At 42.4% G+C, this 23010-nt stretch overlaps 1 protein-coding gene and 1 long non-coding RNA gene across 3 annotated transcripts in view; one reads left to right on the forward strand and one right to left on the reverse strand.

Moving 5' to 3' along the window:
• LOC136109527 (uncharacterized) overlaps nt 1-23010 on the reverse strand; it is a 40746-nt gene that overhangs the window by 14704 nt on the left and 3032 nt on the right. Inside the window, exons 3-4 of one of the 2 annotated variants that reach the window (XR_011741766.1) lie at nt 10937-13796; nt 2242-2405 (exon numbers count right to left, since the gene is read on the reverse strand). This is a non-coding gene — a long non-coding RNA (uncharacterized lncRNA). The remainder of the gene's footprint in view (nt 1-2241; nt 2406-10936; nt 13797-23010) is intronic. The other variant, XR_010652514.2, reaches the window with a different exon arrangement.
• LOC139825423 (myosin heavy chain, skeletal muscle, adult-like) lies at nt 4757-21249 on the forward strand. Its single transcript, XM_065852247.2, has 38 exons — nt 4757-4993; nt 5082-5225; nt 5318-5474; nt 6570-6597; nt 6695-6809; nt 6903-6995; nt 7665-7728; nt 7821-7919; nt 8013-8116; nt 8197-8335; nt 8592-8710; nt 8807-8956; nt 9919-10089; nt 11000-11306; nt 11407-11486; nt 11921-12008; nt 12103-12220; nt 12741-12864; nt 12950-13086; nt 13164-13419; nt 15222-15464; nt 15570-15746; nt 15827-15972; nt 16061-16151; nt 16239-16628; nt 16743-16869; nt 17099-17217; nt 17496-17692; nt 18022-18205; nt 18292-18457; nt 18630-18754; nt 18940-19248; nt 19347-19550; nt 19798-19923; nt 20020-20190; nt 20277-20381; nt 20525-20620; nt 21053-21249. The coding sequence occupies exons 1-38, from the start codon at nt 4790-4792 to the stop codon at nt 21206-21208; spliced, it is 5829 nt and encodes a 1942-aa protein (XP_065708319.1). The 5' UTR covers nt 4757-4789; the 3' UTR covers nt 21209-21249.

Genomic DNA, 23010 nt, shown 5'->3' on the forward strand with positions numbered 1-23010 from the left:
ATTCTCAGTGGGAAAAAATAAACTGAGAAGAGCTGTGAAAGAATTTTGTGATACTTACACTGGACAAAATATGTTGATAAGTGCAAAGTAATGTACACAGGGAAGCAACACTAACCATCTAATACAGTGACAGACAGTGTTAAGATCTATGGAGTTGCAGTATTAACACTGCATGTAATCTTGAGAGAGAGGAGGAAGAACAAGAAAATCATAGGGGAGAATGTCAGAGCTAATGAGAACTAAGTAATGATGTTTATAGAAGTAGAGATAAGATATATTAGTAGTATTTGCCTCGTTACGTGGAGAGGGATTATTGATTATTTTGTATTATGGGAAGAACTAGGGATTGACAGGGAAATAAACACCACTAAAGAAAGTATTTTTCAATAAATCAATTTAAAATATAAATCTCTATAAATCTTTCTATGAATATCTAAACTCAAGATTTCAAAATGTTGGAAGATACCGACATTAAAGTTATTTTATATTTATATCCAGAGATGGATTACAACTCAATGAACACTTAATTTGGTTCAAGGTAGCTATTCTCACTGATACATTGTGCTATATTATGTTACAACTGGAAGAAGGGAAGCAAAGTAATATTTCATAATCTGATTAAGATAAGCAATGCAGACAACAGTAAAATCCATGTCTCGTATCCAACGTCTGTAAGAAGAGAGCTCTGTTAAAAGGCAGCTGTCATCAGGCTTATGGTGGCCTCAGAAAAGGTTAAGGTATGCACCCAAATGTCACTGTGCTTGTCCAGTGAATGGTTGTCCCCGCTTCCTTAGCTCAGATTCATAGAGCATCTATGGCCTACAGTTATTAGTAGTTACCCTCATCCCTCCAGTCAGCATTCATTGAAATTCTTCCTTAGGAATCTTCTCATATTATTTATAGGAGATTTATTCACATAGCTAGTGAGAGACCAAAAACTTCTAATTATATCTATTAACATCACTTTACAGTTCTCAGTTCGTTCAGTTTGCCAGACAATGCTTTGCCAAAAACAAGGTTTGCCAAAATTCTTTGCCCAAAGACAGAGGAGGCATCTGCAGCATGTGCTGACCAGAGTCTATAAAAGAGCCCTTGAATCTGGGCTGTCCCATCTCCAGAGAAAGCTTCATGGTAAGTACATGTTTGTGTCTGGCAGAAAGGGACACCGTCCCCACAGTCCACATGTCCCACTTCAGCCCTGCTGTCCCGGTGTACTTATCTGTGTCTGCAAGGATTTAATAACTGTAAGATAAAGCATGTTGGCTTTTTTCGCTTTGTGACATGCCTGTGGAATTCTGTGCAGCAGTAATGAGGGATCTGCCATTTCTGCTTTACAGCACTGGTCGCCTTCCAGCCTGCAAGGCATCTTCTCATATCATAAGAGGTAAGAGCCTAATTTACTCACACTTAAGGAACAGACAAAAAGTGGCAGCTTTCTCTAGAACAGACATCTTTGTGGTGACAACTTTCTGTAAAATTGTGGGGGTAATTGCTGTATGCCCGTGTATTCCCAACCACTGCTGGGTTATGGCATGCTGATGGTTGGGTAGGCTGTTCATGGCAAGCAAGCTTTCCAAAGTGGCTGTGCTTGAAGCCACTAGCCACGGATGTCATGCCAGGAAATGTTTCTTGGGGATTCCTCATGTTTAATTATGGATCAGTGAAGTAAGCGATCTGTTCTGGCATGAAGTCCAAATAGACAGAGCCAGCCAACAGAACAGACTGTTGCAACATCTTAAAGGTTTGTAACAAATTGTATGTATTACTGTATATTATACTAGCCAAAAATTTATATTAAAATACTTTTCAGATAATACTGCAGAGCTATAATCTGCATGTGGGTCTCATACTAGGAAACTCAGTAAAAATTTAAAAAAATCAACTAACTAACTAACTAAGCAAATAAACAAAGTACTGCTTCTATTCCTCTGAATGAAAACAGAACAAAATGAAGGATGTGCGTGCTACTATGTGTTGTTTCAGGTATTAATATTTGATTGGCTTACTTAAGTAACTAAAAGTCATGACATAACATCTAAATAAGTTGCTTGTTTGTCTAACTTCCAAGGAACTTAAATGCTTTCTATTACTGGACATGTGGTAGTTCCTTGGAAATCCAGTATTGCATTTGATATCTGGCTTCGTAAATTCTTGACTTAAGTTTTATAACTTCATATATAATTATTTGCACAAACAACAAGCATACAAAGAAATAATTAATGATGTGGTATTTTAACTTACCGTATTATCTGTCCTTATGCACCACTTGCTTGCTTACTACTTCCCGGAATTAAGTCACTTGCAACACATTTCTGCCATTGTTAAGGAAATATCAGTGCACTTGATTTAAGGTGACAGCCTGTCGTAGGTGGGAGCAGGAGTCGAGTGTGTCCATCACAGCTGCACTAAAATTTTAGCATGAGATCAAATAGAAAGTTAACGATAACTTCTACACTTAAGTTCTTGAACAGCAGAATGCACACACACACACACACAAATCTGATTTTGTTCAGACAGAACAGATTTCTAAAATTTCCAGTATGACTTTCTTTGATCATTGACATTGTTCTATTGTCCACACCCAGGATTATTTCTAATTTAAACCTGGGTGTATCTCTCCATTTAAACACAAAAACTAATGTTGTTGCATCTCTAAGATGCCTAAAGGACACAATTTTACAAGCAAAGGTGGCCCAGCTAGCACCGACTAGAGCAAGTGATAGCACAGCTAACATTCACAGATACTTTCAACAGTAGGAAAGTGGCTGTAAACATCTAACCTCTACTTCATAATCAGAATCTATGCTAAAAAATGAGGCTGGAATCCAGCTTGAGGGGGCTTGATTTGCCCCATTCATGCTGTACATTACTGCTCTTGCCTCAAGGCTGGAAGCCATTCATCATCACAGGCCCTTTCTTTCTGCTGGAGGAGGTGTGCCATTGTGCAACCAAAAAGGGAGCATTCGTCAGGACAGCAGGAGGACAACCAGGACAGCAGTTGCTAGAAGAATGTAGTTGTTTAGAATTTACATTTGATGTTTCTGGCTCTAAAACTCCCCTTCAAGTAACACAGCGAGGGAAGGTGCACACCTTGTTCAAACATGATGTTACGATGCTGGGCTGCTTGAACAGTTTGTGACTAGGAGTAAACAACTCCAGTGAATTATTCAGAGCACCAGCAAAAGACATTTGGACCTTCTGCCACCTTTTTGAGTCACCTACCTCTACTTTCTGTATAGGCAAGTAAGGCTTTTAATGTGGGCTTTTTGGTTTGGTAACCCCAGGTAGGTGGTGTGAATATCCTGTTCCCCTGGCATGGTGCCTCACTGTGATGCTCCAGTTCTGCTTTGGAACCCATTCCTTAATATTTACTTGCAAAATGACACAAAGCACTTTACAGCATGCTTTTAAACCTTTGAGCATAGAAAATTGCAAGTGCTTTATTGACGTTAAATTCAACCGCAGCAGCCTTGCAATGTTCCTCTACAAATATTATGATCTAAAATTTCCCTGGTGAAATTTCCAATCTCCTGGGACCTATCAATCTAACTGGAAAGAACAACTTTTTGGTGAGGGGCTAGAGGCACTAGACACAGAATATGAAAAGAATGTAGAAGTTGACCTGCTCAGCTTGACAAGGCATAAGTAACTTAGCCATTTTCCAAAGTTATGAAGATGTCTAGACATGTAAAAAGAAACACTAATCTTTCAGTTTTTCAAAATTTGAATCACAACATAGAGTACAACAGTGCTGGAAATATGTCAGTGCTAGGAGCTTGATATTTCTTGTCACCACTAGCAACCAGAATGATGGATGGAATGCATCCTCAGGAACTGGGCAGATGAGATCAAGCTGAAGGACTCATGAATACGCTACAGAGCAATGATACCCTCAAGAAGGTTCCAAAAAGTCTTTAGCCTGGAGCTGACAAGAACCCGACAAATTTTAGCAAAGGCAGTGTGAAGTCCTGCATATAGGAAAGAAAAAGCCCACACAATAGGACATATTGGTGGTTATTCGGCTAGAAAACACCTTTGCAGAAAAGGGTCATGTGTGCTGGTGCACCTTTGTCAGCAGTGTGCTTTTAGGGGAATGAAGGCCAACAGCACACTGTCAGGCACTCAGGCACAGAGTGTAACCAGCAGGTAATGGGAAGTGATTCTTCCCCTCGTTCAACTCCCACATCTGGAGTATGGTGTCCAGTTTGGTGTCCCTGGTGACAAGAAAGATGTTGAAATTCTGGAGGGCTTCCAACATAGGTAGAAGCAGATTATGTATGAGGAGAGGTTGAAAGGATAGGGTTTGTCTGCTCTGGAAACAAAATTAAAATGGGGTTGTCTTATTGCTGTTGATGATAGCAAGAACACAACCCCATTATAATTTTGTGGGTAGGTGGTTAAACAGTACAAAGAGGCAGATTCTTCTCACATGTGCAGAGTGAAAGGACGAGAGATAACAGACGTGTTGCAGATATACAAATTTTGATCTGATATTAGAAAAAAAAATCACAGTAAAGGTGGTCAGACATTAAATAGGGATGAAGAGGGACTGAGGAATCTGCATTCTTGGAGATAAAACTTCACTGGAAAAGGCTCTGAGTATCTTGATCCAACATTTGTCTTGGTGGATCAAAGAAGTGCCTGAGATTCTTCCCAAAGAACTCATTCTATGACATTGTTTAAGTTTTTCAATGAACTGAATAGCAATGAAAAATGTTGACTCATTTGGGCAACACATCTGTTCTTCCACAGTGTTCTCTGCTGACAAGCCCTTCCATCAACAGCAGCCATGTCGTCAGACGCTGAGATGGCGATCTTTGGGGAGGCTGCTCCTTACCTCCGAAAGTCAGAGAAGGAGAGAATCGAGGCCCAGAACAAGCCTTTTGATGCCAAGTCATCCGTCTTTGTGGTGCATCCCAAGGAGTCCTTTGTGAAAGGGACAATCCAGAGTAGGGAATCAGGGAAGGTCACTGTCAAGACTGAAGCTGGAGAGGTGGGTAAAATGCAGGGTTTACAAACAGCATTTAATTCCCACTCTGACATTCGAGCTGATACACATGTACCTTTCTTTCCTCTGACAGAACCTGACTGTGAAGGAAGATCAAATCTTCTCCATGAACCCTCCCAAGTACGATAAAATCGAGGACATGGCCATGATGACCCACCTCCACGAACCCGCTGTGCTGTACAACCTCAAAGAGCGTTATGCAGCCTGGATGATCTACGTAAGCACCAGCAGCAGTCTTCCTTTGGGGAGCTGGGAGAACTGCTCTGCCAGGCTCAGGGGAAGGCAACGTGCTGTGTCCTTTCCTCGCAGACCTACTCGGGTCTCTTCTGCGTCACCGTCAACCCCTACAAGTGGCTGCCGGTGTACAACCCGGAGGTGGTGTTGGCCTACAGAGGCAAGAAGCGCCAGGAGGCCCCTCCACACATCTTCTCCATCTCTGACAACGCCTATCAGTTCATGCTGACTGGTGAGTGGCTCCATCTGTCTCAGAAGGACAGTACCATGAATTTCTTGGAAGGGATACTCTGTCCCAGTAGTAGGAGTAGACTTTTTCAAAGCTTTCATGGTTCTGATGCATACGTACTACTGTGGTTTTTTTACCATCTTCACACCATTGTTTCTACTCTTAAATGAAAGTCACTCCTGCGATCAGTGAGGTATTTGGCATTTTTCTTGTTTAAGTTCGTGCTAACAGGCAAGTGGCTGTCAGCATGATCTTATCAAAATGTCATTTTAATAGTTATGAAGTTTCCGTAACAAATATGCTGACATTTTCTTAGCCCATCATCAGACTTTTATTTCAGTCATAGTATTGACGGCTAATTTGCATAGCATTTTTTCATGTTAGTATTTCTAAAAAGGAAGTATATTACCACAGATACTGTGTCAGAAGAAACGATAAGTCAAATGGACCAAATAGAGCAAGAAAGATAATTTTGTCTGTAGTGAAACAGTGAAAGTGAACAGAGTATGAGATGGATATGTGATATGAAATATCTGCCTAATTATGTGAAGTAATCAAAGGGCTACTTGAATCATCAATATCACAAAAGTTCAGATTTGTCTTGATAAAAGCATGACATGAAAAAATTAAATAGAATTATATATTGCTGCTACTTTTGCTTCCAGCTTTTCATTCTTTTCTTTCTGTGTGCTGTTGAGTTCAAACTGTTATCCACTCTGAGGATTGTTTTGCTGTGGGTCCTTACTCTCTCTTTCTCTACCTCTCTCAATACAATCAGTGTAGCAGAATATTAAAACATGAACAAACAAAACTAACAAATGAACAAACAAATAACACAAACAATACACTGGATGCGGGAGAAAAAAAAAAGACCCTGAAGAGTGCAAGAGGGAAGAAAAGTGTCCCTTCACAGGTTTTCATTGTTGATGGAAAAGCATTACTTTGCAAAGAATTAAATTCTTAAAATACTATTACTAGTAAGCCAAAGAAAAAGCATGCAGGCAGTCTTCTTGTTATAGCTTACATTTAACTGCATTAATTTTCAGTCTTTTTATGTTCTTCATTTACCAAGTCTATTTGTTTCTGTCTCGTTCACAGATCGCGAGAACCAGTCGATCCTGATCACGTACGTACACTCCCTGCTGGGTCCCCGCGGGGCTGCCCGGTGCCAGGGGATCTCCTGCCTGACCACACGCTCTCTGCTTCTCTCTTTGCTTTGACAGCGGAGAATCCGGCGCAGGGAAGACTGTGAACACAAAGCGTGTCATCCAGTACTTTGCAACAATTGCAGCCAGTGGGGAGAAGAAGAAGGACGAGAAGCAGTCAGGCAAAATGCAGGTAAATGATTAGATGCTGGCTTGAATCAAAGCTTTTGTCCATTCCTGACTTGATTTTTGGAAAGGATAACCAGCAATATCTATCATCTTGCAGGGAACGCTTGAGGATCAAATCATCAGCGCCAACCCACTGCTGGAGGCCTTTGGAAACGCCAAGACTGTGAGGAACGACAACTCCTCGCGATTTGTGAGTTGTTGATAAGAGAAGTTGACATTTACAAGTGAACAATGATGTCAGAACAGAAACTGTAGTATCTGAAGTGTCATGTTTGGATGATTGTATTCATTGAACTAGTAGTTTCTTCATATTTTTATCAACTAAGAGCTATCTAACTAGACCGCATTATTAAAAATATGACAATCCAATCCACAGTCTCAGCCTAAAGTTCTGTGTTCTGGTTGTGTTGCCCCCCTCCCCACAACTCAAAAAATAACATCTGCCTTCTGTTTTCCACAAGATTCAAAAAACTCTTAATATTTTCACCATTAAAACACACCTTCACAGCATCGTATCTGATTAAAAAATGGCAACTGCATCTTTGCTTTTTCTATATCCCTTATTCAAATTGAGGCATAAATAACCTAATAAAAGGGTTGCTTAATGGTTTCCTTGTCCCTGTGCATTCAGGGTAGTCCACTGAACAACAACTCAACTCGAGTTTTTACCTTAGTATTGCCAGTACACAAATTTTATTGACTTGTTTTTTCATTCTGTTTTGATACTTCATGAAAAATGAGAAAAAAATAATTCAAAACTAATTCTGAGTTTAAATCTCGTCCTTTGTGGGCAATGTAAGGTTGCATACTTTTAGTGTAAGTGAAATTACAGAATTAATTTTTTCTTTCCCTTTTAAAGGGCAAATTCATCAGAATCCACTTTGGAGCCACAGGCAAACTGGCTTCTGCAGACATTGAAACTTGTAAGACACCTCTTGACGAGATCACTTCCCTTCAACCCTTTCCACCTCAGTGTACTTTCTCAAGCCTAACTCTGTCTTACTGTCCTTGACAGATCTGCTGGAGAAGTCCAGAGTCACTTTCCAACTCAAAGCAGAAAGAAGCTACCACATATTCTATCAAATCATGTCCAACAAAAAGCCAGAGCTAATTGGTAGGAAGTAGTATAAATTCTTTGATGGAATTTGAATGTGTTTGATGTTTGTCTTCATTCTTATGCCCAGATATGTCCTATTCCTCTTTATAGACATGCTCCTCATTACCACCAACCCATATGACTACCAGTTTGTGAGTCAAGGTGAGATCACTGTTGCCAGCATTAACGACCAGGAGGAACTGATGGCTACAGATGTAAGTGACACAGAGCATATTGGTATGGTGAAAGTTCCATTTAATGTCCCAGAGGTTTATTTGACTGATTCTGTTGCCAGAGTGCCATTGACATCCTGGGCTTCACTGCTGATGAGAAAACAGCCATTTACAAGCTGACGGGGGCTGTCATGCACTACGGCAACCTGAAGTTCAAGCAGAAGCAGCGTGAGGAGCAGGCAGAGCCGGACGGCACTGAAGGTATTAGCAAAATCTAGAACTCTGGCTAACAGTAACAGTTACATAGCTGGCAGCTGGCATTCAGGTATCTTGCTCCAATTTACTTTCATAAAGACATATTTCTCAACTACCATCATTGTCATGCTTCTAAATTGCCCTCCAAGCTATCACAGGATTGCAGTGCTGAGACCTGCAGCTCTGCAGTTACATCTTAGAGAAGGACCAGCTTCAATGACCATTCTCCTCTGTCACTGTCTCCTTCTCTCTTTCTGTATAGTTGCTGACAAGGCCGCCTACCTGATGGGTCTGAACTCAGCAGACCTGCTCAAGGCCCTCTGCTACCCCCGAGTCAAGGTTGGGAATGAATATGTGACCAAGGGTCAAACTGTGCAGCAGGTGAGAATCAGTTGGTGACTGGAAACATCTGCCTTGTATCACTTACTATTTGCTCTGGATATTGTTTCTCTTCTGCTCCATTCTTCTTTGCTTTAGGTGAACAATTCAGTGGGTGCTCTGGCTAAGGCTGTCTATGAGAAGATGTTCTTGTGGATGGTTGTTCGCATCAACCAACAGCTGGATACCAAGCAGCCCAGACAGTACTTCATTGGTGTCCTGGACATTGCTGGCTTTGAGATCTTTGATGCAAGTACCATAGAAATCATAGTAAAATACTGAAAAGGCAATCAGGGCTTAGGAGACACTGGAGAATTATGGTGGGGATTTTTGTTGTTTTGTTGTTGTTGTTTTTTGGTGTTCGGGTTTTTTTAAGACATTCTATTCACTTGTAATGTCAAATCAAGTTTTACATTTTTGTCAAAAAGGTTCATTTTTTTTTCCCTGGAAATGCTTTCCTTCCTTGTATGTGTCACTACTTTTTCTTCAGCACAATCCATGAGCATCAATGGATCTCTATGTAACAGCTTTATGTGATACACACGGAATAAGCAGCTGCTGTTTACATAATTAGCACAAATATAGTTTTTCAATAATTTGGGATTAGTATTGAAAAAATCCACTGGCGAACAGCACATAAGTACCAAATATATAATGTCATGGAATGTAGGAAGAGAAAGGTAGGCTTAAGTCCTACAAAAGCTTGTGCTGAGGCTTTGGAAAAAGACAGCAATATATATCTTCTGGTTCTGAAGAGTCAAACGGTGATTTGAAGAGGAAAAATGCATTGGCTTCCATTAGTGCAGACAGAGAAGGTCTGTAAACATTTGTGGCAGGTACCTGAGTTCAAACCAGGCTGACAAACACAGATAATGTCTATTTTTTTTGTAAGGGTAATAGGAAAATTTACACAATACAAGAAAAAAAGAGTGAAGTAAATTGCACTTTGAAAGGGATAAGACTACCAAATCATTTTGGAATTTGATTTTAAAATAAATTTTGCATGCAAACGTCACTGAGCTAGCAAAGAAAGAAAAAAAATACCAAAAAAACCCTCAAACAATCCAACCTCTTTAAAAATGGTTAATGAGATGTTTTAACATTAAAATATATTTGTTTTAACTGGGCATCCCTGGAAGGGAGTCTGAGTGCACAGAAAAAGGCAATTATTCATCATGAGAATGAGTAAATCTTGTCTTTGCACTGAGCAGTTCAACAGCCTGGAGCAGCTGTGCATCAACTTCACCAATGAGAAACTGCAACAGTTCTTCAACCACCACATGTTCGTGCTGGAGCAGGAAGAGTACAAGAAGGAGGGAATTGAATGGGAGTTCATTGACTTTGGGATGGACCTGGCTGCCTGCATTGAGCTCATTGAAAAAGTATGTTGATTACATATAATATTTTGTTATTTCATTGTTACAGATTTGACAGGATTTTTATTCAGCCTTATTTTTTGCCCTAATGCTTTACAAACCTATTACTATTCATTTATGTTCCTGACTATTTGTGTTCAAAAAGTACTTTTTCACTTAAAATAATTTCTAAGGACCTTTGTGATTAGGCTACAAATGAAGTACCTTTAAGTGATCCATTAGCTACATTATGCATTTAAAAACAAGTAACTGTACTTTGGTTGTTTCACCACAGAAGACTTAAAGCGATCGCACAAAATTTGATGGTCTTCCAGCCTACAAAGATGAAAGATCTCTTTTCAGAAACCCACACAATTCTCAGTACTATAACTATGATTTCATTATTAAAACTGTGATTTCTGAAACACAACTTCTAACTAAAATCATAGGTGTATAGAGAAAAAAGGTACTGCAGAAATAGGGATTAATAAAACCATCACTACAAGCTGACACTAACTTATGTAACATCCTCTTGTAAAAGAATGAGAAGAGATGAATAAAAAATAGGATTTCAGGAAGTAACTGAAATACCTGGTGATCTGTTGAACAAGGTAGATTTTAGTAAGGCACCTTCAGCTACACAAATTTACATTGGAAAATAACAGTGCAAATATTAAAAATCCCATTACGATTCATCAGTTACCATATTATTTAGACAACTTTTCATTATTATTGTGACACTGTCAGTTCTGAAATATATTTGTTTCAGACAGAAATTCATATTTTGTCTAGAACTGCATGTGAAAAACTTCACAAAAAACTTGATCCACTTTTTATACAAATGTTGAATGCATTTCTGTTCCCTGTGCCTTACCGTGGTCTCCTTCTGAAGGTACATCTGTATTTTATCACTGTTATTTTTTGCTGCTTCTCCCAGCCCATGGGCATCTTCTCCATCCTGGAAGAGGAGTGCATGTTCCCCAAGGCAACTGACACCTCTTTCAAGAACAAGCTCTATGACCAACATCTGGGCAAGTCCAACAACTTCCAGAAGCCCAAACCTGGCAAGGGCAAGGCTGAGGCTCACTTCTCCCTGGTGCACTACGCTGGCACGGTGGACTACAACATCTCTGGTTGGCTGGAGAAGAACAAGGACCCCCTGAACGAAACTGTCATTGGGTTGTACCAGAAATCGTCTGTGAAGACACTGGCTTTACTCTTTGCCTCTGCTGGTGGAGAGGCAGGTCAGTTCTCTGGAATGACATCTCTTTGGTGCACAGTGGTTATGAATTATTATGAATGGGCCCAAAAACCATAAATGTGTCGTTATCTTCATTTTATCAGAGGCTAGTGGTGGTGGTGGTGGAAAGAAGGGTGGCAAGAAGAAGGGTTCTTCTTTCCAGACTGTCTCAGCTCTTTTCCGAGTAAGTAAACGCTATATCTTCTCATCTATGCAAATTAGAATTAAACTGCACTTTCGATTCCTCAGCCACAGTAAAATAACAAAAAACTTTTGTTCAGATCCTTATTAAAAACCAAAATAAAAATCTTAAGTCATGAAAAAACCCACTATTAAGTCCTGAACTTCTAGTTAAAATAAACATGAATTTTCTAAGCAAACTATGAAGTACGCACCCTCTATCTCCCATTGGGCTGATGGTAATATTTTTGTTATCCTAAAAGGTGATGTTCAATGTTCAGAATCAGAAGGGACTGAGCTATTGATTGAGGAATCATCAGTTGACAATTTTCAGCCCAGTGCATCACCATTGATAGGCCATTTATGCAACGTTCAAATAATCTAAGAGTTACTTTTTCCATATTTAATATAAACACACACTAAATCGTGGTCTCACAGGAGAACTTAAACAAGCTGATGACCAATCTACGGAGCACTCACCCCCATTTTGTCCGTTGCATCATCCCAAATGAAACAAAAACACCTGGTAAGATGCTCAAGCAGAAAAAGAACTTCCTTTGATAAAGCTGTTTCCCTTTGCACTGCAAACCGTGGTATTCATTTATGCTCTGAATTGGTAGGTGCCATGGAGCATGAACTGGTACTTCACCAGCTGCGCTGTAACGGCGTGCTGGAAGGCATCAGAATCTGCAGGAAAGGTTTCCCCAGCAGAGTCCTCTATGCTGACTTTAAACAGAGGTAAGAGCTATGAAATGAAGAGATAATTCAGGAGTTCTCACTGATTGCTGGTCACCACAGAAATGAACTTTGCCAGTGTCTCTGAGTACAGAAGCACAATAGATACACAAGCCAGTGATTACAAGATTTAAAAATGCGGGTTGGGATGTGGCTACAACATATTCCCAGGCAAAAATGGCTAACTCTATGAGTGCTTTGCCCATTGCATCAGCTGTAAGTTTCAAGGGAAGATGTTTTCCTCCTGTGCACATAGTAGCAATTTTCTACAGTGTGCTTTAAGTGAAAAGGATAGAAGACTGAAATGGCTGGAGATCTGTGCCCTCTTTTCATCTATGACTGATCACCTAAAGACAGATTTTTTAACCAGATTAGCACTTCATTATAACTGTATCTCTAAACAAGGAGTGAAATTCCAACTTGCTCAGCCTTATTCTGATGCAAAGACTGCTGTTAATTTCAATAAACGATATAACCTTGTGACTTGAGATTGCCTTCATTCATAGTTCCTCTCATTCTGCAGATACAAGGTGCTTAATGCCAGCGCCATCCCAGAGGGACAGTTCATTGATAGCAAGAAGGCTTCTGAGAAGCTTCTTGGGTCAATCGATGTGGACCACACCCAGTACAAATTTGGCCACACCAAGGTACAAACCCCTCTTGTTTCACTCCCTGTGTGCCTGTGCTTTGCTCTTCCTGACAGTGATGTGCTCCAACATTCCCTTTCTCAAGGTGTTCTTCAAAGCTGGGCTGCTGGGACTCCTGGAGGAGATGAGGGATGAGAAGCTGGCACAGCTCATCACCCGCACACAAGCCTTGTGCAGGGGCTTCCTGATGAGAGTGGAGTACCAGAGAATGGTGCAGAGGAGGTACATCTTCAGTTAATGTCACTGTGCTTGGGGGAAAGTGTTGACAATATTCAATGTATATTTTAATTATGCTTCAGGGAGTCCATCTTCTGCATCCAGTACAATGTTCGGTCCTTCATGAATGTGAAGCACTGGCCTTGGATGAAGTTGTTCTTCAAGATCAAGCCCTTGCTGAAGAGCGCAGAATCTGAGAAGGAGATGGCCAACATGAAGGAAGAGTTTGAGAAAACCAAGGAAGAGCTTGCAAAGTCTGAAGCGAAGAGGAAGGAGCTGGAGGAGAAAATGGTTTCTTTGCTGCAGGAGAAAAATGATTTGCAGCTCCAAGTGCAGGCGGTGAGTGTCACCATTTATTTCCCACTCATAAAAAGAGTTTATTAATTCAGATTACTCTTTTGCAAGCAAAAGATCAGGCTATAGATGACCAGATGTCAGATATTTGTTGAATTATGCATCATGTTTACTGTGAAGCTGCAGAAACCAGTGTCTCTCAGAAGCATGATGAGCCCTCTAGAAGCCAGTGCAAAGAGACAGGGATCTCCAAGTGGGAATCAGTGTTCTTGCTTTCTGAGGATGAAGCCTTCCATAGCCAACCAAGTTGAAATACTCAGGACAGGGTTGGACCTGAACCCCCAACTCCTTTTGAGCAGGGGTGTCCTGCAAACAGTAGCTCCATCTAACCAGGATTTATTCCTTTGGACAGCAAATGCTACCTAGAATTCAAATAGATGTCTGTAAATATAGCCACTTAATAACTAATGATTAATTGTTCATTCAAGAAGCAGAAAATATGACTTGACATTTCTCCTCAGTCTAAAAATAAATTAATCCAAATCTCCCACTTTTAACCAAAGCTCTCATCTCACAGGGATGTTCTATGGTGTTTTACCATGCTCAAGAGTGTTCAGTATTCCATGGGAAGATAAAAAGGAACACATAGATACATCCTGATACAGGCAGATGTTTAACCTCCTTAGTGAAATCTCTCTCTGAGTCCTTCCTGTCCTGCATTAATTCACAACCCTCAAATGCAAAATGCACATACCAAATTTGGAGGCCATATATATGTATAACAACACTAAACCATGACCTCTGTCTAGGTAGTTCATACATCTGTATTATTTGGACATAATTGAGTACAACACAAAATAACAAAGCAGTTGAGTTGTCAAGGAAGATCTTTCACCTCTGAGTACTGTAGTGATTTACATCCATAATGTGGATTTTCATCATATGCCATATAGTACATTTATTATTAACAAGATCACATTAACTTTGTAGGTACATCAAATTTGGAAAAACAAATTATTATTTTAAAATATATTCCAGCAGTATTTGGTATTCAAACCCTATCTTACAAAGCAATTTAAACTTACTCATTAAATTACTGAAAGCACTGAAATTACCAAATATGTGATTCATCTTTAAGTCTTCAGTTAGAAAATAGGAAACCTGAATTTTCTTCCCCAGTCTAAAACGGAAAAGAAGACACAGATTTTGATCTTACTTATGAAGGTATTTCTCAGTTACACTCACACAGGACAAAGCTATTCAAATGAAATACCCGAGATAGAAGGCATAGCAATCCAGGTGAAATCAGCATTGAAAACTTCAGACAGACAGGCTGGAAATATGATGAGTATGCACATTTTTAAAAGGCAATAACTGTAGAGTATGTGCAGTAGCTCTAATGAATCAAGAATAGTTACCTTATTTTTTTATCTAACACTTTTTCTCTTGAGAATAATGAATACTTTGTATCCCCACGTAACACTGCATCCAACACCAATTATAAAGAGGAAGCCTCTGATCAGTGTGTATGAAACAAAAAGTCCATTCCATTGAAAAATTAGTAACGGAGAAGTTCACTTTTCTGTGATACCTAAGTGCGTAAGTTATTCTCACAACTACAATTCTGAGAGATAGAATTAAAAGACCCCCAAAAAGCCAAAGTTGTTCCAAACTGAAAACTTGTGTAACAATTTCCTGGAAAGAAAAACTGAAATAATTGTTTAACTGTTTGAGTGAAAGGGCTATTTCAGACATGGTTTTTATGTATGTCAATTTAGTAAGATAAAAGATGAAGGAGATAAACTTCTAAATATTATTAAAAAAGAAAACCTGTGTCTCCCTACCAGGAAGCAGATAGCTTGGCTGATGCTGAGGAAAGATGTGACCAGCTCATCAAAACCAAAATCCAGCTGGAAGCCAAAATCAAGGAGCTAACAGAGAGAGCAGAAGATGAAGAAGAAATCAATGCTGAGCTGACAGCCAAGAAGAGGAAATTGGAGGATGAATGTTCAGAGCTGAAGAAAGATATTGATGACCTTGAGTTAACACTGGCCAAGGTTGAAAAGGAAAAACATGCCACTGAAAACAAGGTATCAGGCAGATCACGTCACTTGCGCTCCAGAGAAGAGCACTGTGCTGTTACAGGACTTCTGTATGTACTTCCTTTATTGACACTTGCTCTCTTTTTCTCAAAGGTGAAAAACCTCACAGAGGAGATGGCAGCCCTGGATGAGACCATTGCCAAGTTGACAAAAGAGAAGAAAGCCCTCCAAGAGGCCCATCAGCAGACACTGGATGACCTGCAGGCAGAAGAGGACAAAGTCAATACGCTGACCAAAGCCAAGACCAAGCTGGAACAGCAAGTGGACGATGTAAGCACAAATGTATAGGGGGAGATCAAGCCTGTTACAGTCAGCCACCACCAGCTGAGCACTGATGGTCTTCTCTTTAGCTGGAAGGGTCCCTGGAGCAAGAGAAGAAGCTGCGCATGGACCTTGAGAGAGCTAAGAGGAAACTGGAAGGAGACCTGAAGCTGGCCCATGATAACATAATGGATTTGGAAAATGATAAGCAGCAGCTGGATGAGAAACTAAAGAAGTAAGCATGGTTGTGGGGCACCTGAGTGCTGGGCTGGTTGCACTTGTCTTTTTTCTTTGAGCTCTGACATGGTTTGATTTGCCCACAGGAAAGACTTTGAAATCAGTCAGATCCAGAGCAAAATCGAGGATGAGCAATCCCTGGCCATGCAACTACAGAAGAAGATCAAGGAGCTGCAGGCAAATCTCTGTTCCTTCCCCTCTCTCTCCCAGTCTCAGGTCAGGTAGGAGAAGGCTCAGGTGTGAAGGGTCCCTAATGTTCCACAGGCCCGTATTGAGGAACTGGAGGAGGAAATTGAGGCCGAGCGAACCTCTCGGGCAAAAGCCGAGAAGCATCGGGCTGACCTCTCCAGGGAGCTGGAGGAGATCAGCGAGCGCCTGGAAGAAGCAGGAGGGGCTACGGCAGCTCAGATCGATATGAACAAGAAGCGTGAGGCAGAGTTTCAGAAGATGCGTCGCGACCTGGAAGAGGCCACGCTGCAGCACGAAGCCACGGCTGCCGCCCTGCGCAAGAAGCACGCGGACAGCACAGCTGAGCTTGGGGAGCAGATCGACAACCTGCAGCGAGTGAAGCAGAAGCTGGAGAAGGAGAAGAGCGAGCTGAAGATGGAGATTGATGACTTGGCCAGTAACATGGATTCTGTCTCCAAAGCCAAGGTACACAAATACCTTACAGATGTTTCTGCCCCACTGAAATTCTCTACAATGCAACTTCTTGTGCCTGCTGTTTCTGAGAGTGTGAATCCTTCCCCTTCTGTATGTTGACACAAGGCAAGTTTGGAGAAGATGTGCCGCACACTGGAAGATCAGCTAAGTGAGATTAAGACAAAGGAAGAAGAACATCAGCGCATGATCAATGACCTCAATGCTCAAAGAGCTCGTCTGCAGACAGAGTCAGGTGAGACATTCACATGCCTGATGTTCAAATGAATAATGTCAGAGAGTTAATGCAGAAATGAACCTTCTAGGTCGGTCCAACATGCTTTGTTTCCCCTGTAATGAGAAATGTCTGGAATGGGATCATAAATTTCTGAAGTTCTGCTGACTATTTGGATTTAGAGTCATAAATGTCCACAATACTGTCATCAATGGCAATAAAATTTCTGTGTATCTGCAAACTTTTCTAGGTGAATATTCACGCCAGCTGGAGGAGAAGGATGCATTGGTTTCTCAGCTGTCAAGAGGCAAGCAGGCATTCACACAACAGATCGAGGAACTCAAGAGGCACTTAGAGGAAGAGATAAAGGTGAGAAGGTTTTGTCATAGATGTATGAAATGTCCATATCCTGTGTTATGCATTAGATTTCTCCTCTCTAACATATGTTTTAGACACTTGCACAACTAAAAAACTATGATAAGACAGAAATAATACCCCAGACATTTCAGTCCAAGTCTTCTCATGTTAGCTATTTCTTGGAGCATTGTCATTTTGCATATATGGATAAAACAGTGTCCAATAACACCTCACTCAGGAGCTTTCCAAGGATCATTCCAGTCATTGTCCAAATAATCTTGTTCCTACAGGCCAAGAACGCCCTGGCCCACGCCCTGCAGTCTGCTCGCCACGACTGTGACTTGCTCCGGGAACAATATGAGGAGGAGCAGGAAGCCAAGGGGGAGCTGCAGCGTGCGCTGTCCAAGGCCAACAGCGAAGTGGCCCAGTGGAGAACCAAATACGAGACTGACGCTATTCAGCGCACGGAGGAGCTGGAGGAGGCCAAGTACGGGGGGAAGGATGGCAGACTAAGAACAGAAATCTGAGGAGACAACTGTGATATTGTCAGGAAGAAATCAATGCTCTGCTTTGAGGTGGGGTGGCATAAGCATAGCAAAGACATCCAGTAATGCATGTGGGAGGGAAAAGAAAAAGATAAAGGCAAATATGTATAGGAGGCAGAGAATGACAGACAGAAACCATGTAGTATGTGGACAAATAGAAGAGGGACGTAGTCCACAAACTGTGAAGTGGAAAAGCACACTGTTCAGAAAAGCACCATATTACGAATATCTGCTGGCTTCTTCACCTGGAGCTGTGCTTGTCTCCTACCAGGAAGAAGCTGGCACAGCGCCTGCAGGAGGCAGAGGAACACGTTGAGGCTGTGAATGCCAAATGTGCCTCCCTGGAAAAGACAAAGCAGAGGCTGCAGAATGAAGTGGAGGACCTGATGATTGATGTGGAGCGATCAAATGCTGCCTGTGCAGCTCTGGATAAGAAGCAGAAGAACTTTGACAAGGTCTTTTGGGCTCCAGACCTGGGGCTCCTGGGCAGAGCATCCCCTCCTGATGGCCACATCCAAACTCACACCTGGTTTCTCTTCAGATCCTGGCAGAATGGAAGCAGAAGTACGAGGAGACACAGGCTGAGCTGGAAGCCTCCCAGAAGGAGTCTCGCTCTCTCAGCACAGAGCTCTTTAAGATGAAGAATGCGTATGAGGAGTCCCTGGACCACCTGGAAACGCTGAAGCGGGAGAACAAGAACTTGCAGCGTAAGTGCCTGGCCCTCTGCTCCTGGCAGGGCTTTCTCCCTGTCCAGCACTACGCACCGCTCCACATGGGTCTGTGCCTGCAGGTGGGCAGGGATGTCTGTCACCTTGGTGTGACAGGGCCCTTCCCATTGTGCTCTGTGCCTGACCATGCCATTGGTGTTTGTTCCCACAGAGGAGATTTCTGACCTCACGGAGCAGATTGCAGAGGGAGGAAAGGCGATTCACGAGCTGGAGAAAGTCAAGAAGCAGATTGAGCAGGAGAAATCTGAAATCCAGGCTGCTCTGGAGGAAGCTGAGGTACAGGCCAATGATCACTGGTGTCTGCACTAAAAATATAAGCAATGGGGACACATGGCTAAAAATTTTTGGTCCCCCTCTGTTCTGGTTGGAGAGTGCAGTCAGCTGACAATTTGTGAAATATACTTTAATTGCCTAGAAAGGAACAGTATCAATGTGACAAATGATTGTGTCCACGTGCCCAGGCCTCCCTGGAACATGAAGAGGGGAAGATCCTGCGCCTCCAGCTTGAGCTCAACCAGGTGAAGTCGGAGATTGACAGGAAGATAGCAGAGAAAGATGAGGAGATCGACCAGCTGAAGAGAAACCACCTCAGAGTTGTGGAGTCCATGCAGAGCACCCTGGATGCTGAGATCAGGAGCAGGAATGAAGCCCTGCGGCTGAAGAAGAAGATGGAGGGAGACCTGAATGAAATGGAGATCCAGCTGAGCCATGCCAACCGCGTGGCTGCAGAGGCACAGAAGAACCTGAGAAACACCCAGGGAGTGCTCAAGGTTTGTCCATCAAAGCTACTGAAAGAGAGAACGTCCCTGACAGTTTTGTCACCCAAGAACACAGTGGCACCCTGTAATTTCTCTTGTCTCTTTCTCAGGATACCCAGATACACTTGGATGATGCTCTGAGGACACAGGAGGACCTGAAGGAGCAGGTGGCCATGGTGGAGCGCAGGGCAAACCTGTTGCAGGCTGAAATTGAGGAGCTACGGGCAGCTCTGGAGCAGACGGAGCGTTCGAGGAAACTGGCTGAGCAGGAGCTTCTGGATGCCACTGAACGTGTGCAGCTCCTCCACTCTCAAGTAAGTTGTAGGGCTGAATAGATATAATATCTACAGTTCTTAGAGAACTGAACAGACCGGTAGGTCTATTTTTGTTTTTTGACAGCTGCATGTCACTGACATGTCAGCAATCTACCATAACCAATAATCAGCAGTACACAGTCTTCACATGAAACATTCATCAAACCTTAAATAAAGGAGGAAATTTTTTTCTTCTAAATATGGTAAAAGTCCACTGGAAAAAAACAATGTGGTTTTCCCTCTGCAGAATACCAGCTTGATTAACACCAAGAAGAAGCTAGAAACAGACATTACCCAAATTCAGAGTGAAATGGAGGATACGATCCAGGAAGCCCGCAATGCTGAAGAGAAGGCCAAGAAGGCCATCACAGACGTGAGTCGGGGGCTCCTTTCATTGCTGATGCTGGATATAATTCTCCTTCAAACTGTGTCCAGCCCCCAAATGGACTTGACCCTTTGCTCTCCTCAGGCAGCCATGATGGCAGAAGAGCTGAAGAAGGAGCAGGACACCAGCGCCCACCTGGAGAGGATGAAGAAGAACCTGGACCAGACGGTGAAGGACCTGCAGCACCGTCTGGACGAGGCTGAGCAGTTGGCCCTGAAGGGAGGCAAGAAGCAAATCCAGAAGCTGGAGGCCAGAGTGCGTAGGGCTGCTCTTTGTACATGACTGAACATGTCACATAAGCAGCCATCAGGGAAGCTCCAAAGATGGGCTTGTCCTTGCAGGTGCGGGAGCTGGAAGGGGAGGTTGATGCTGAGCAGAAGCGCAGCGCTGAAGCCGTGAAGGGTGTGCGCAAGTACGAGAGGAGGGTGAAGGAGCTGACCTACCAGGTAAGGAAGGAGGTCTCCTTGGGTTCACACATTGTCATCCCAGGAAGCCAAAGCTTTTCAGATGAACTCCAAGGGGAAATGTTATTTTGTGGTGTGGATAAGCCAATAATTCGCTCTCTTTCTTTTTTTACCAACCTCTCTAGTCTGAGGAAGACCGTAAGAATGTTCTCAGGCTCCAGGATTTAGTGGACAAACTGCAAATGAAGGTGAAATCCTACAAGAGACAAGCTGAGGAGGCTGTAAGTATTGGTTGGAGAATGGACTATTGTTGCTTTCTGTGAGTGTCACACAGGTGCTGAGGAGGTGAATAACATAAATTTGGAAAATGCCAGGGATTGATAATCAAGCATTTTAGGATATTTGTTATTGAGACAAACCTCCCTGATACATGAGCATGAAAGAAGTGGGAGAGTAAGTACACAAATTACACACTCAAGTGATGAATTAGCTTCTCAGTAGTCATGCAGTACTGGCGAAGCTTGTCCCAGTGGGGTCCTGAGTCAGGGAGGATGAGGAGGTCTGTGTGAGGTTTATGTGTAAGCAGCAGTGGGTGGGGGATGGAGCTCTGGACCTTCCCCTTGAGAAGTCCCAGAGCCACACAAGGCCGAGCTGCAGCAGGAGTGGAAGCCCTGCCCTGGGCTCCTCACCACCAACTCCCTCTCTCCGCACAGGAGGAACTGTCCAATGTCAACCTCTCCAAGTTCCGCAAGATCCAGCACGAGCTGGAGGAAGCCGAGGAGCGGGCTGACATTGCAGAGTCACAGGTCAACAAGCTCCGAGTGAAGAGCCGGGAGTTTCATGGCAAGAAGATAGGAGAGGAAGAGTGAGGATGTTATAAGGCAAAAAAGTGACCTGAGGGATTCACAAAATGTGAAGCTCTTGGTCACTTTCTTCTGTAATTAGTCTTTGGAATCCTGTCAATGTCTAGAAAATAAAGATGGTAGATTCCTTTGCATGCAGAGCAGAAGCAGTGCTTTTGATTTGTTGTAACTCATTTCTGCAGTTACCTTTGTTTGGGGCATTTTTAAACAATTAATTTTCAGGAGTTAGCTCCAGAAATCAATTTATTTGCTAGAACAAGATCTAGAAACCATTCTATGACAGTTACTTTAACATTTAAAACCATCAGAGCGAACAAATTAGTTTTCACTACACTGCAGTGTTTTCCAGCAATGTAATTGTAATTTAAAGTTAGAATTGCTTTCTATAAGAAGAGAAATTGTAAACCTGTATTTTATAAGGTTTACAAGGTTACGTAATAAAAGGAACTAATTTTTATTATCTAAAACTTACAATGAGAACAATTCTGGGAACATGACAGCATGGAAGAAATCTCCAGGTCTGACTCTCTGAGAATAAAGGAAAACACTGAACATGGTAGTCACACACTGTCAACCAGTTCTTCCTGACTGCTTTTTGCAGCAATGTAGGACATTTGTTGTATAAGTGAAATGAACAATGGCTAGACAGAAGGAGCCAACAGTTACTCACTATTTTCATCCCACATGGTGTAACAATGCAAACAATTAAAAGCAGAATATAATGTGTTGACAAAACAAATAGTAGGAAAATCTGGCCATGAGGAAGAGACTCCAGGCAGAAAGGATCGTTTCCAACCCCAGGCATTGCCATCAGTGCCATGAGGGGGCTGTGCAGCCTGAGCAGAGAGCCCGCACCACTGGTGCCGCATCCTGGGAGTCAAGAGCATTTTACACACTGAGACCTCAAAGTAACACATTAGTGCTTCATTTATCTCGAACGGGTGTTTAACAGAGGAAACTGCTTAATACCTGCACAGGAAGGAGCAGTGCAGCTTAAAATATCTAACAGCAGCACTGGACGCTGGTGCATCGTGTAACTGCTAAGAGCAGATTCTACAAGCAGATGTCAGGAATGGTAAAGGAGACTTGGCTCTCTTTCACTATAGGGACACTTATGGCTCCCTCAGTGTTTCTGGCTAGCACTTCATCACTACATTTCCAGGGCGTACTTTAAGGAGCTGTGAAGTTGCTGGAGAAGAGAGCTGGAGTTGTTGGAGGTGAGGAGGGGAGGAGACAGCAGGAAGGAAGCCTTTTGCACAGGCCACAGCAGTCAGGGTGTCTGCAGCAACAGCATTCAGGATTAGGAGGTCCTCCTTCTCCCAGGCATGGTGAGGTTTACACCCAAGGAATCCTCCCATGTTATGACTAAATATGGAAGTAGTTTACTAGGCAGCAGCTAAATATATTCAAGGAACAGGTGACACGCTGTGTTGACTGTGTCACTGTAAATGATGCTCTTGAGGGACAGCATCTTTATGTGTGAAGCTGTGAAAGCTGCATCATGGCCAGCAACATCTGAGCACCAAAGAAGAGAAACCACACCTCAGCCCTCTCCCTTCCCACACTATGGTCCCATGAAATGGCTGGGGTTCTTTCTTTCCAGACACCACCTTTGTTGCCACACCTTGAAAGACAGCAAAGGATTTTTTCTGTTCTAAAGCACATATTTCTTTCAACAAACAACACCAAACACAAAACTTGAATTCCGAAGTCAGTGCCTTGCAATTGTGGCTCAGAAAAAGCATGGAGAAATATTTCTAGCTCCGTAGGTACCTTTCTAAAGCTGCTGACTGACTAGCAAACACCAC

Source organism: Patagioenas fasciata, chromosome 18 (assembly GCF_037038585.1).
Source record: "Patagioenas fasciata isolate bPatFas1 chromosome 18, bPatFas1.hap1, whole genome shotgun sequence".
Lineage (NCBI taxonomy): Eukaryota > Metazoa > Chordata > Aves > Columbiformes > Columbidae > Patagioenas > Patagioenas fasciata.

Bases quoted from the DNA above. Each gene is read 5' to 3' on its own strand.
- LOC139825423 (XM_065852247.2), top strand. From the start codon at position 4,790: ATGTCGTCAGACGCTGAGATGGCGATCTTTGGGGAGGCTGCTCCTTAC. The intron at 6,810-6,902 runs GTAAATGATTAG...ATCATCTTGCAG, and splicing joins AGCAGTCAGGCAAAATGCAG to GGAACGCTTGAGGATCAAAT. The intron at 12,221-12,740 runs GTAAGAGCTATG...CTCATTCTGCAG, and splicing joins TATGCTGACTTTAAACAGAG to ATACAAGGTGCTTAATGCCA.